Below are 14,985 nucleotides of genomic sequence, written 5' to 3'. Positions count from 1 at the left end.
ACAGATTCACCCTCCCGCACGAAACCACCAAAAATGGACAAAATAAATGAAACAATGGATTCCAAGACACTGACCAACAAGTAACAAAGAACAGTGACCCCTGAGACAAGGGACAAAGAAGGTGAGCCCTACATCTGCCTTACCTCACTGCCTAGAGTTTCCAGGCTACAGCACAGGGAAGGGAAACCGAGGCAGAGCCTGGTGGACTCCCTGAGTTGAGAGAAAATGCTGAGTGTGGGGAGGCTCAGAGGACAGAGCACTAGCGAGAAGACAGCAGCACAGAGAGAGAAACACAAAGATCTGCACTATTCAGCTGAGTGCTGATCAGCAGATGAATGTGAGGGAATTACCCACGGGCAGGGAAGGAAGCACCTGAAAGAACTAGAAACAGCAGTGCCTGGTGCTCAGACAGGGCTGGGAATACTGCCTGACCCTACCAGCAAAATGGGAACTTCATGAAGCCAACAAAGGAAACAAGATGAAATCATAAAAAAAGATCCCAATAAACCAAAAAAGAGATAAAGCAGAAAAAGTAAATAAAGATTAGATAAGACAAATAGAACACAAATAGCAAGAAAATAGATTTTAATCTGTGTCAATAGTTACATTAAATGTAAATAGACTAAGTACTCCAATGAAAAGGCAGAGATTGTCAGATTGAAATAAAAAAAGAAAAACCCAAGACTCAATTATAGGCTGCCTATAAGAAACTCATTTTAAATACAAAGATATAAATAGATTAAAAGTGAAAGGATGCAAAAAGATATACAATGCTAACATTAATCAAAAGAAAGCTTGAGTTGCTCTATTAAATATCAAAGTAGATTAATATCAGACAAAATAGATTATACCAGGGATATAAAAGGTGACTTCATAATGATAAAGGAGTCAATTCGTCAAAAGGACATACAATTCACAAACACATTTGTACCTAATAAAAGAGCTTCAAAATACATGAAGCAAAAACTAATAGAACTGCAAGGAGAAAAGACAAATATAGAATTACAGAGGTTTCAATACCTTCTCACAAAAATTGATAGAACATGAAGAAAACTGCCAAGGATACAGAAGATTTAAACCAAACTATCAACCAACTTGGCTTAAATGACATTTAGAGAACACTTCACAACAACAGCAGAATACACATTTCCCAAGACTGACCATATTTTGGGTCATAAAAGAAGTCTCATATGTAAAACAGTATCAAGGTTGTTCAAACCATTAAAAATAGGACTATCACATAATCCAGCAATCCCACTTCTGGATATTTATCCAAAAAAACTGAAATGAGGATCCCAAAGAGATATTGACACTCCCACGTTCAGAGCAGCACTATTCACAACAGCCAAGATGTAGAAACAACCTACATGTCCACCAACAGATTGATGGATAAGGAAAATGTGGTATACATACACAATGGAATACCATTCAGCCTTGAAAAAGAAGGAAATTTTGCAACATGTGACAACATGGGTAGATACTGAGAACGTTAGGCTAAGTGAAATACGCCAGACACAGAAATACAAGTGCCATGTGATTCTGCTTACACGAGGTGTCTAAAATAGTCAAACTCATAAGATCAGAGACTGGAATGCTAGTTAACAGGGGCTGTGGGGGGGAAACGCAGAGTTATTAATCAACAGGCACAAAATTTCAATTAAGTAAGATGAATAAGCCCTAGAGATCTGCCGTACAACACTGTACCTATAGACAACATTAGTATATTATTGTATACTTAAAATTAGTTAACAGGATAGATATCATATTATGTGTTCTTACCATAATAAAATAAAAATATTAATTTTTAGAAAAAGAAAAAAGAAGGTTAAGTAAACTGAAAAGAACTCAAGTCATATAAAATACGTTCTCTGACCACAGTGGGACTAAATTAATTTGAAAGCAATAACAGAAATATCTCTAGAAGACCCCCAAATATTTGGAAACTAAATAACACACTTCTAAATAAGAAATGCATCAAAGAAAAAATCAAACGGAAAATTACAAAGCAGTCTGAACCAAAAAAAAATGAAAACAGGGGCCAGCCCCATGGCATAGTGATTGAGTCTGGTGTGCTCTGCTTCGGTGGCCCAGGTTCAGACAGACACGACTCATCAGCCATGCTGTGGCAGCAACCCATGTATAAAGTGGAGGAGGACTGGCATGGATGTTAGCTCAGGGATAATCTTCCTCAAGAAAAAAAGAAAGAAAGAAAGAAAACAAAACATAATCAAAATTTGCACTGAAGAAGAACTTAGGGGGAATGTATAGCACTAAATGCCTACATCAGAAACGAAAGGTCTCCACTCAATGACTTTAGCTTCCACCTTAAGTAACTAGAAACAAAAGAACAACTGAACTCAACATAAGTAGAAAGAAATAATAAAGATGAGTGAAAATTAATGACATAGTAAATAGAAAAGCAATAGAGAAAAATCAATGAAACTTAGAAAGATATCCCATGTTCACTGATCAGAGACTTAACATTGCAGATGGTAGTATTCCTCAAACAAATCTATAGACTCAACCCAATCCTTATCAGAATTCCAGTGGACTTCTTTGCTTTTTTGATGAAATTGATGAGCTTATCCAAGAATTCATATGGAAATTCAACAGACCTGGAATGGCCGAAACAATGTGGAAAAAGAACAAAGCTGGAGGACTCACACTTTCAGGTTTCAAAACTTACTACAAAGCTACAATAATCAAGACAGCGTGGTACTGAGGACAGACACACAGATCAATGGAACAGGACTGAGAATCCAGAAAAAATCCTCACATTTACAGAGGAGTGATTTTCAACAAAGATGCCAAGGCAATTAAACGGGGGGAGAGCATAGTCTTTTCAACAAACGGTGTCTGGACAACTTAATATCTACACACAAAAGAATGAAGGTGGAACCTTACCCTGCATCATACACAAAAACTAACTCAAAATGGAACATAGATCTAAATGTGAGAGCTATGAAAGGCCAACAGGTACATGAAAAGACGCTCATCACCAGGGAAATGCAAATTAAAACCACACTGAGATATCACCTCACACGTGTTAAAATGGCCATCATCAGAAAGAAACAAGTGTTGGCAAGGATGTGGAGAAAAGGGAATCCTTGTGCACTGTTGATGAGTTTGTAAATTGGTGCAGCCACTATGGAAAACAGTACGAAGGATCCTCAAAAGATTAAAAATAGAACTACCATATAATCCAGCAATTCCACTTCCAGGAATATATTCAAAGGAAACCAAAACACTAACTGGAAAAGATACCTGCACCCTATGTTCATAGCAGCATGATTTACAACAGCCAAGATATGGAAACGACCTAAGCGTCCATCCATGAATGAATAAAAAAGTTGTGGCATATATATACAATGGAATATTATCTAGCCATAAAAAATGAGGAAATCCTACCATTTGCAACAACATGGATGGACCTTGAAGGCATTATGCTAAGTGAAATAAGTCAGACAGAGAAAGACTAATACTGTATAATCTCACACATACGTAGAATCTAAAAAACAAAACAAAACACCAAACTCATAGAAAAAGAGATCAGACTTGTGGTTACCAGAGGCGGAGGGGGAGGGGGATGGGAGGAAAGCGGTCAAAAGGTACAAACCTACAGTTATAGGATAAATAAGTACTAGGGACACAATGTGCCACATGATGACTACAGCCAACACTGCTGTATGACATATAGGAAAGTTGTTAAGAGAGTAAATCCTAAGAGTTCTTATCACAAGGAGAAAATTTTTTTCCTTTTTTCTTTTCTTTTTATTGTATCTATACAAGAAGATGAATATTAGCTGAACCTACTGTGGTAATCATTTCTCAGTAATTTCACAGATTTCATGTAAATCAAACCATTAAAACCATTATACCTTAAAATTATACAGTGATGTATGTCAATTATTTTTCAACAAACTGGAAAAAAATAAATGCGAGAGCTAAAACCATGATTTTTAGAAGAAAACAAGGGTACAGAGTGGGAGAAAAAATCTGCAAATCAACTATCTGATAAGAGACTTGTATTCAGAATATATAAACAACTATTACAACTCAACAAAAGAAAGACAAATAACCCAATTAAAAAATGGGCAAAGGATCTAACAGACATTTCTCCAAAGAAGATATACAAATGGCCAAGAAGCACATGAAAAGACATTCAACATTACTAGTTATCAGGAAAACGCAAAACCAGAGATAACACTTCGCATCTACTTAGGATAGCTATAATTAAAATACATATAAGTGTCGGTGAGGATATGGAGAAACTGGAACCCTTGTACACTGCTGGTGGGAATGTGCATAGTGCAGCCACTTTGAAAATCATCTACCAGTTCTTCAAATGGCTAAAGACAGTTATTACATGACCCAGAAATTCCACAACTACGTAAATACCCAAGAGAAATGAAGACATATGTCCATGCAAAAACTTGTATATGAGTATTCATAAACATATTATTCATAACAGCCAAAAAGCCAAACTATACATTTTATATATGTGCAGTCTGTTATACCCCAATAATGGTATAAAAAACAAAAATTGGGGGCGGCCTGGTGGCATAACGGTTAATTCTGTGTGTTCCACTTGAGTGGACTGGGGTTTTCGGGTTCAGATCTCAGGTGTGGACCTACAGACCACTCACCAAGCCGTGCTGTGGCGGTGTCCCACATACAAAGTAGAGGAAGACTGGCACAGATGTTAGTCCAGCAACAGTCTTCCTCAAGCAAAAAGACTGGCAACAGATGTGAGCTCAGAGCCAATCTTCCTCACCCAAATTAAAAAAAAAAAATGATAAGCAAAAAAGCCTGGAACAGGCAATGAATTAATACATCCTCCTATTTTATTTCTAAAGGACAGTGACAAAGAATGGAAAGAAATTACAACAGAGGAAATGGCTGCTTATCCCTAGGAATCAAAAGCTGAAGAAATGGATCTTGGCCCAACTCAGATGTTTTGAGCCCAGGTGTCTCAGGTGTCGCTCCATCCAGAGACCTTGCCTTTACAGAGCTCTTCCGGAAGGAGAGTCTTCGTAGAGATGAAAGGCTGAGTGGACACAAATCTTCAGTGTTCTGGGCACTCTTCTTCTGAAACATCTGGTGTGGTGAGTGTGTGGTGGGCAGGGGGACTGCAAAGAACCGGGCACTGGAGGCCCCCAAGTCATAGGGTCACTCCAACTGAAGACTTCACTTCACTTTTCTTATTCCAGAGCCTGGAACTGTGCTTGGTATACAACAGGTGCTCAAAAAATGTCTGCCTAACGGAAAGGAGAAACAAGACTGACACTTAACTGCTACGCATGTTACCATGTTAGCTAACCCTACAGATGAGACGCTCACAGGATTACATGGGAGGAGACGGCCTCGGGCTCCGTGGGAGAATCACTTGCAAAGCTCTTACAGAGGTGAGTCCCGGGAGATGCAGTTCCTAAAACCCCACTGCGGGGTATAATTCACAGGGTGTAAGCCGCTAGGCCGTCAGCGGAGGTAGGAAACAGCCAAATTCCGGCAGGTGTGTGTGTGTGAGAAAGAGAAGAGAAAACGTGGGACAAGAACTTGGATGCTTTATTGAACTCCAGCTGGATTATTAAATCAAAGACTAGGACACGATACAACATAAAGAAGAATTTGATCAAGTTAGGAGGCCATACACACCACGGCAATAACACCCAACTCATCCTTCTCTGCTAACAGTCAGGAAGCGTTGCAACCTCAAGCTGGGCACGTAATTTCAGCAATTCCAATCTGAAAGATCCTTCAAAGTTTCTTCATCAAGCCTCTCCGGTTCTCTCTGATCAATAATGACCTCTGGCTCCCCACCTGACAGCCCATGGCATCTCACCCTTCATTTTATGGCCGATTTAGGACTTTGTTGTGAAGCCTTGTGTTTCAGTTCCACAAGCCCCACAGGGGAGCTGTGTAGCTCCAGGCTCTGGAGGCAGAGAGCGGGGCTTAAGACTTAGTTCCATCACTTCCTAGCTGTGTATCCTTATGCCAGTTGACTAACCTCTCTGACCCCAGTTTCCTCATGAGTATAACAGCTTGTTATGAAATCCAGATAATCCACATGGCAACCACTCAATGACTAGCAGTATCTGCCACATCTCTGTGAAATATCTCAAAGACATAAAACTTAGTATGGCCTAATCGGAACTCTTCGTCTTCTCCTGCAGTTTCACGCCAATCTTCTCTCAACAGCAGCACCACTACCTGCCCAGGTGCTTGTCACAACTCTGGGAGGCATCCTGGACCCCTCTCCTGACCTTACCTTCCACATGCCCTCCACCAATAAGCTTGTCAGTTCTTCTTCCAAAACATATAGCCAAGTGTCTGCTTTCACCGCTGCACCATTCCCTCCGTCGCCTCTCATCATCTATACACTCCTCCCTGCCTTCATTCTGACCTCCTGTTGGTTCACGAACTGGCTCCCGGACAGAGGGCAAGGAGAGACTGAAGAAAGAGGCAGCCCACTCAGCCCAGATGGGTAGGTGGCACATTTAATAAGCAAGGGAACTTACATCTGAGGCTTGTCTTGGGTGGCTACAAATCGACTTACCATTTTTTGACTTTACAAGGATGTGAAAGAGATAGGCACTCATGTAGAAACTGTACTTCTAATTTTGAATTCTGATCTTTTCCTGGGCTAGTGATATGAGGTCTGACACTCTCTCGTGAAGCTGGGCAGCAGCAGAGAGCCAGGGCTCCACTGGCCACATGATCAGGAGGGTAAACAGCCAATGTGCTTATAACCACTCTGCACCCACACAACCGTGCTACTTTTCACTTTCAGTACAGTATTCAACAAATTACATGAGATATTCAACACTCCATTATAACATGGGCTTTGTGTTGGATGATTTTCCCAACTGTAGGCTAATGTAAGAATTCTGAGCATGTTCTGAGCAGGGCTAGGCTAAGCTGTGATGTTTGGTAGGTCAGGTGTATTAAAGGCATTTTCGACTTATGATATTTTCAACTTACCATGGGGTTATCGGGACATAACCCCATCGTAAGTCAAGGAAGATCTGTTTATAGAGGCCTAAATTGGCTTCAGTCACATATTCAGTCCAGACGGTCTGAACGCCACCTTACTGTTTCAAGCCTATGTCCTTGAAACCAGCTCCTAGTTTGGGAACAGCAGGCAGAACATACATTCCAAGGACAGAGGAGGGGGTGAGGAGTCTCTGATCGCCTAGATCCAGCTCAAGGATCAACAAGATGTCACATCCTCTTGATGACCTCCTCCAACATCACTATCCCTTTCATTTTCCAAAGAGCTGCCAGAGTAAGATCTTAGAATGTCAGTAGGATCATGTCACTTTACTATTTACTCCCCCTCCCCCAAAATGTGCACCCTAGTAATGAACCAGCATTTACCTCGCAGAAGAGGACAACACCCAGGAGGTACCAGAGCCACAAGACAGAAGGGATCCGGGTTCCTGGAATGTCCTTGATCTGGGTACCACCAGCCCCATACCTACATTTAGGATCCTGCATTCTGGATTGCTCACCTCCACACTGTTTATGTGTGGGAGAATCAAACTTTCACCTCGTTGGAGCCAATGTGGTTTGAAGTTTCGCTGTTACAGAAGTTTAACCTATGCCCTAGTAATATGGTACCTGGAAGTGGGGTGCTGCTGTGACAGAACATAAGTGACACTGTCTCCGTGGTCAGGCAGTGGGTGGTGAGGAAACAGATGTTGCAGGGAAGAAAGCTAGTCACTCCTTATGGTGTGCAAAACACTTGAGAAAGACGATGCCTGCATTAACTTGGAAGACAGATCCTGCGCTTATCGAGCCTGTAGGTCTAGAAGAAGCAGACAGAAAAAATTCAGATGCTGGATATGTTGGCTGCTCATCGCTGCTCTTAGCAAGGAACCACGAAATAACTGAGATCGAGCGAAACCAGCAATTCGCAAGGAGAGGTGGACGATAACAGTGCTGCTCAGAGGCTCTGCCTTCCAGCTCCAATCTCACAGGACTTCTTCCAGTTCGCTAAAAGGCTAAGCGCTTTCCTACCTCCTATACAAGCTGTTTTCCCTTCTAGTCTCACACAGACCTGATCACCCACCCACTCCGATCTTGATTAGGGCCCCCATCACCAACCACCTCCCCTTACCCTGTTCTCTCCCGTCAAAGCACTCAACCGAGACCCGACCGGTGTGTCTGCTCACCTGGCACCCCTACCACACCCAGCCCGGCGTCTGCACGTGGAGGCGTGACTCAGGGACGCCGCGGGACACCACCCGACGTAGACCCCGAATCCACTAGGCTTGGCACGGAGCCCCGCGCACGGGTGAGGGACCTGGCTGTGCAGTCCCTGGAGTGCCCGGGTCCCCCATCTCTGCGCAGGCGCGAACGCAGGAACGCCGGAGGGGCGATGTCACGGCACCGCCCACCCCGTGCCCCGCCCCGACAAGTGCATGCCGGCGGCTTCCGCCAGGCCTCCTCCCTGACCAGGCCGCCTGGAGCCGCCTGGAGCCTCGGCCCACTGGGGGCCCCCCAGCGGTGCCGCCTTCCCGTTCCCAACGCCGAGGCCCCGGGGGCTCACCGGGTCCCCCGGAACCTGCAGCTCCTCCGGCCTCCGCCGTCGCCACCGGCCCGGCGCCTGGGTATCCATTGCGGCCCCAAACCCGAGTCCGGCCGGCCTCCCATCACCGCCTGAGGCCGGCGCCCTGCCCACGCCGCGCGTCCACGCCCTCTTCCCCCACGTGTCCCTGGGGGGCCAATGAGAGACGGGGGCGGGGCGTCAATACGGCCGCAGGCAGGAGTAGCGGAGACCAGAGTCTTCTGGGCATTCGGGGACGTCTGGCCAGGTCATTATTTTGCAAAGAGGGCTGGCGTGTTGCTTCTCTGATCACCGAATCGGCCGTGGGGCTTCGAAGAACCTACTCTTCTAGGGTCCCGCCACGCTTCAACTACAGACCTCCGATCGGCTGCAGGAGCGCCCGCCTCCTCTCTCTCGTCATTGGTCCCTGAGCCCAGGCTGCAGCCGACTTCCTGCGGCTGGTTGGCTGATAGATGGCGCAGCGGGCCAATCAGTATGGGCGAGCCTGTGGGGGTCTCTGGGAGTTGTAGTCTTGGGGAGTTGGCCTCGCTTCCGGGCGGGAGGGGAGCCCGGTACATCTGCGGGGAGGCATGGTCTCCAGCCGGTTCTTCCCCGGTGCATGGTGACTCCTCGCCCGAGGGCGCTCCACTGCTCCGCAGGCTGGAGCGGTGAGCTGCCGGAGCACTCAGCTGTGCGGAAGGGGAAACAGAGGCCTCTCGCCCGCGCCGTTGGTGGGGTGGTTCTGGCTGGGCGCCCCCAAAACAACTGGTGTCGCCCCCAGCCCAGCGCTGAGCCGGGGACCAGGAGTCGGTCTGGGCTGGAGCGTGCTCGGGCTCTGCTCGCCCCGCACCGCGCGCCCCCTCTACGCGGAGCTCCCGTCCTGCCTGCTCTGGTGCGCCCGCCCCGGGACCCTTTCTGACTAATTAAAATCGATCCAAGCCCGCCCTTTGCCGGTGATTGCTCGCGGTGGGCGGGTGACCTGGTCTTGGCCAGTGAGAAGTAAAGGAGGTCTCTTGAGCACAGGGCTCTGGGGAAGATTTTCTTTCCTGTTAAAAGGGGATTGATGGGCGGCGACTGTCTTCTTCCCTACTGTTGTTTCCAGTGTAAGCTTCCTGGAGCTGCTGCAGCCTCCTTGTCACCGTGAGGGCAGCTGGTGGGAAACCTAGTGGAAAGTAGCACCTAGGCCCGAACAAGTGAGCTTCTGAACCCACCTACAGCTAACTGCCCACCGGTCTCCAGACTTCTTGTCGTGTCTCTGTTATTTGAGTCACTGTGAGTTTCCCGTTCTGCTGCAGTTGAAGGCATTCTTTGTTAAAAGGCCCTCTCCTGAAGCATTATAGTGAAATGCATGACACCCTACTTAGTTGGGCTACTTGCTGGGTGATCTTCAGCACATTAAGTAGCTAATCTACTTCTGTGTTCTCATTTATAAAAGATAATGATGACTCATAGGGCATTTTGAGGTTTAAATCAGGTATTTACATATCAGGTACTTAGAACAATGCCTGACAGGAGCTAAGTTCTCAATGAATGGTGTATGGCTCCTACTAGTGCTCTTAGGACTAACACTGCCACTGCCAGTTCACAATCCTGTTTCAAAAACCCTTGAGGTCTTCCATTTATAAGATGAGTAAGTCCTGGAGAAGTGATGTGTGGCGTGGTGACTATAGTTGACAATACTGTTATGTATTTGAAAGTTGCTAAGAGAGAGTTTTAAAAGTTGTCACCATAGAAAAAAGTTAACCCTGTGAGGTGGTGGATGTGTGAACTAACCTTCCTGTGGTAATCATTTCGCAGTATATACATATATCAAATGATTACATCATACGCCTTAAACTTGCACAATGTTATCTGTCAGTTACACCTGAATAAAGTTGTGGGGGGGACTTTGGGGCCAGATGTATTTTTGGAATTCAGAATTTTTAGGATTTTTTCAAATGACAGTATAGATACTGTATGAAACACCTCCAGCGGGGGCTGGGACAACACCCTATAATCAAACGCAGTATTTCTGCAGCAAAAGTGTGTGAATATCCACAAATATTCACCCTAAGTGGGATATATGAAGGCTGTAAATACAGATATTAGTTCAAATGAGTTTGCTCCAAACTTAGGAAAAAACTTATAATTTTTAGAACTTTGTATTTCAGAATTGAAGTCAGATACTAGTGTGCACCTGTACTATACCACCTCTACTTTAAAATACTTTAAAAACCTTTTTTTTTTGTCTTGAAGTTTAGATTAAATGACATGCTTTGCCATGCAGTTTCAAAATCATTGGTCTTTGTCCTTAGGGCTGCTTTTTCAGATGCTGGAGACAAACGTTGAGTAATGGGGAAAAGCTCAGCCCAGGACCTGCCCTCAAAGACAGTCCCCTCCGCCAGACTCCTCTCTGGCTCCTCTGACTCTCTTACCAACTAGGCCCTGACTTTGGGCTTTTCGTGTTCGTGGCCAATTTTAGCCAGAATCCTGCTAAGTCACTTTAGCCCTAATCACCCACCCTCCATATCTGATGGGGTTCCTCATCTTCTGTCAACCCCCAGGTGATGTCTGAGCACCCTGGCCTTCCTTCAGCAAGAATCCTGTCAAGTCAACTTAGCCAGAATCTCCCTCACCTCTGATATTTCCTCTTACAATTTCCCATCCACTGACCCTGACCCCCCTCCTTGGCTAAAAATCCCCACTTAACCTTGTTTTCGGAGTTGAGCCTAATCTCTCTCCCCTACTGCAAAACCCCATTGCAGGGGTCCCTATACCTGTCACTATAGTCCCCCTGAATAAAGTTGCGGTACTGTTCTTTACAAGTGCCGTGGATGCTTCTTCCTTTAAGACTGCATGCAGCAGGAGGTATATTACATTCACTAGGATGCTCACTATTTACCGAACACCAGTCATTTGAGTACCAACTGCAGGATGTATACGAAACCTCTCCTATTATCTACCTGGTATAGTTATTTAAATTCTTAACATCCCCAATTTTAAAAAACTTTAAAATATCCATAAAATGATGAGTAAAAGTGCTCATTATTTTAATATATTAAAACAAGTACGTTAACTATTAGAAAACCACATAGGGGAAAATCTTCATGACGTTGGATTCTTGTATAGGACACCAAATGCACAATCAACAAAAGAAAAAGAGGATGAATGTGACTACATCAAAATTAAAAACTTTTTGTCACAAAGGATACTATTAATGCAGTGAAGAGGCAACCCATGAAATGGAGTAAATATTTGCAAGTCAATCTGGTAACGATCTGATCCAGAATACATAAAGACTTCTACAACTAACAATAGAAAAACAACCCGATTAAAAAATGGACAAAGGACTTGAGTAGACGTTTCTCCAAAGATACAGGAACATACAAGTGGCCAAAGCACATGAAGAGATGCTCGACATCACTAATCGTTAGAGAAATGCAAATCGAAACTGCAATGAAATACCACTTCATACCCATTAGGAGGATTACTATAAAAAAAGAGTAATAATAACAAGCGTTGGCAAGGATGTGGAGAAATTGGAACACGTGCATCGCTGGTAAGAATGTACAATGGGGCAGACGTTATTAAAAACAGTATGGCGTTTCCTCAAAAAACTAAAATTATTATGTGATTTCACAATTCCACTTCTGGATACATACACAAAAGAATTGAAAGCAGGGACTGAAACAGATATTTGTACACCCATGTTCATGGCAGCATCATCCACAATAGCCAAAAGGAAGAAGCAAATCAAGTTTCTGTAGAGGTATGAATGGGTAAACAAAACGTGGAATATACATACGGTGGGATTCAGTCTTCAAAAGGAAGGAAATTCTGACACATGCTACAACATGGAGGAACCTTGAAGACATTATGCTCAGTGAAATAAGCCAGATACAAAAGGAGAAGTACTGTATGATTCTACTTACACGAGGTCCAGAAAGCAGTCAAATTCACAGAGACAGAAAGCAGAGGCATGGTTGCCGAGGGCTGGGGGTGGGGGAATGGGGAGTTAGTGTTTAATGGGTTCAGACTCACAGTTTTGCAAGATAAAAAGAGTTCTGGAGATGGATAATGGTAATGGTTGCACGATAATGTGAACGTGCATGATGCCACTGAACCGTACACTTCAAAATGGTTGAGATAGTCAATTCTATGTTATGTATATTTTACCAAAATAAAAAAAGAAAAGAAATACATTAAATATTAAAAGAAAATTTGTTTCTCTGTGCACCACTTACAGTCAGCGTTCACACCTCCAGGGGAAGTAGCTCTCAGGAGGAAGGTGACTGGAGTTCCAATTTCACTCTGCCGATTGCTAGCACCTGGGCAAGCTGCTGTACCCTCTCAGTCCCCGCCCCTTTTTGGTGTATAACATTGGGATGCCTACCTCAACGGGTGCTCTGAGTTTTCAGTGAGATACGGTCTGTAGAGTAGTGACTGTGATGTCTGCGACATAGTAAGCTCACAGTTCATCATGGCTAGTGTGACTGCCTCTAACCTTTTCCCAACTAAGCACTGGACCGTTCAGGAAGTTTCTGGGGAGCTTTGGTTTGCTTATGGCTGCAGCACCTAACTAGAGATGTATGCTGGGGTGAGCGTTCATTTCTGAGCCTCAGTTTGCTCATCTGTAAAATAGGAATAAAATAGCCTGCTCCTGTTGCCTGCCTTCCAGGGAAGTCAGAGCTTCAAGGAGTAGCTGCAGGTTGCCTTTATTAACACTCCCAGCTCAGCCCTGCCCAGGGAGAGCTGTGTGTGTGTGTGTTTGTGTGTGTGTGTGTGGTGGGGAGGAGATTGAGTAACAGTTTTGATTCAACTGTTACAAAGCCATTACTTCCATTTTTCCATTGGCTTAACCTTCCCCCTCTCAAGCTCCAGTGACCTCCTTTAACAATTGCTGCCTCTGCTTATCTTGTTGGGATGTCAAAGAGATAATATATATAAAGCCTCTAGCACAGAGCCTGGCGCATGGTAGATGTCTAATAAATGCTCTTTCCTTTCCTTCAAAAAAAATTCCCAGCACTTCCTTGGGCACTGGGATCAGGTTATTTTTTCTTTGAAATTTACACTTTCTTTGCGTATTATAACAATAACAGCTATCACCTTTGCCCAGAAACTGCATGGCTCCCTCCTCCTTGTTTTTCAGAAGTTGAGGGAGCCGTCCCTTCCTCAGAGCAGTCCTGCCGACCCCCTGATGAAAAGCAGCACTGCATGCTCACCCCAGCCCCACTCCAGTCCTAGGACACTCAGCACTGGCTGGGAACTCTCTTTTTCACCGATGGATTTTCCCTATCTGCCTCCAGGGTGCTCATCCTCCACCGGACAGAGCCAGGCCTGCAGCGGGTTCTCAGGAAATAACTCTCTGTTGGGCATCAGAGACTTTAGCAGTCAATTTGCCTCCTTGATTTCATCCTCACAGCAATGCTGCAGGGCTGTCTTCTTGTTCAGATAAAGAAGCCGGCTCAGAGATGTCACCTCTTGTGCCCAGGGCTGCAGAAGGATGATGTGGCAGACCTGAATTCACACAGCGTGCTGTCTGGATTTGCCGCCCTCTCCCTGCCCTGTAGCCTTTGGTTCCTGGGGAAAGCCTCCTTATTAAGCCACAGGTCATCCTGAAAACCAGGTGAGTTCCATCAAACAAACAAACAGGAACAGCTCTAGCTCCACCCCAGGGCCTTAATTTCACAGGGCAAGTTTCGGATGCCCACTGGAGAGTGCAGGGTCACACCCAGGAGTGGCTTTCTCAAGGTGAGCCTCCTTTGTACAGGAGCACGAATCATCTTTATTCTGAACACCCACCTCTGCATTTGAAGAGACTTGTGCAGGAGAGTGTGCAGTCAAGAGCTTTCTTCTCCCTAAGAATCTGGCAGGTCGCTGCCTCCCCATCTGCTTCATCACCTACCAGTCTGGGTCTGGCCTGTCCCTTCACTGACCAGAGGATCTGTGCATGCCAGGCCTGGCTCTTCTTGCTTTCTCTTTCTCCTCATTGCTAGAGTTCCAGCCAAAGTCCATCTCTCCCGCGGGACCTTCCCTTCATGGCTCAGGTTTGCTCCTCTGACCACTGCTGGCACTTGGCCCTCCAAAGTCTATCCCCTTCTATCATGCTGTCCACACTTCCTCATCTGCATCCATCAGGACTTGCCGAGGGATCTCATGAACCTGTGACAATGGACTGTGAGTCAGATGTTTTCTGGGTAGAGCTGGCGTATGACAATGTTCTTCCTTGGTGGGTTAAGGCAGAATATTTGCTACATATGGAGGCCTTAGTATTATGCTTTCCTTTGAGTCCATGCCAAGAAGCTGTCCTATAGATGAGACCCCTTCTGACGCATCGCTAAGTCATCCATTCTCAGAACCGGAAGGGCAACAGCTTCATGCACTGATAAGGGAACTGAATTCAGCTCACTCACTCGTTCATTCATTCGTTAACAAACATTTCACTGTGTGCCCGGGAG

The 14,985-nt window shown here is 45.0% G+C and overlaps 1 protein-coding gene and 1 long non-coding RNA gene across 5 annotated transcripts in view; both read right to left on the bottom strand.

Moving 5' to 3' along the window:
- Positions 1-8,713, bottom strand: part of C1H10orf143 (chromosome 1 C10orf143 homolog) — a 38,705-nt gene extending 29,992 nt beyond the window's left edge. The window contains exon 1 of one of the 4 annotated variants that reach the window (XM_070226581.1): positions 8,552-8,713. In XM_070226581.1, the coding sequence (XP_070082682.1) occupies positions 8,552-8,620 (69 nt within the window). In that variant the 5' untranslated portion in view covers positions 8,621-8,713. 4 annotated transcript variants of the gene reach the window in all.
- On the bottom strand, positions 3,748-8,356 carry LOC138920581 (uncharacterized). The gene is made up of 3 exons (XR_011432006.1): positions 8,175-8,356; positions 7,621-7,807; positions 3,748-5,258 (listed from the first exon to the last, which is right to left on the bottom strand). It is a non-coding gene; the product is annotated as an uncharacterized lncRNA (long non-coding RNA).
- Positions 8,714-14,985: the final 6,272 nt, after the last annotated feature.

This window comes from Equus caballus, chromosome 1 (genome assembly GCF_041296265.1).
Source record: "Equus caballus isolate H_3958 breed thoroughbred chromosome 1, TB-T2T, whole genome shotgun sequence".
NCBI classification, from domain to species: Eukaryota; Metazoa; Chordata; class Mammalia; order Perissodactyla; family Equidae; genus Equus; species Equus caballus.
This window is presented reverse-complemented; position numbering and strand designations above follow the sequence as displayed.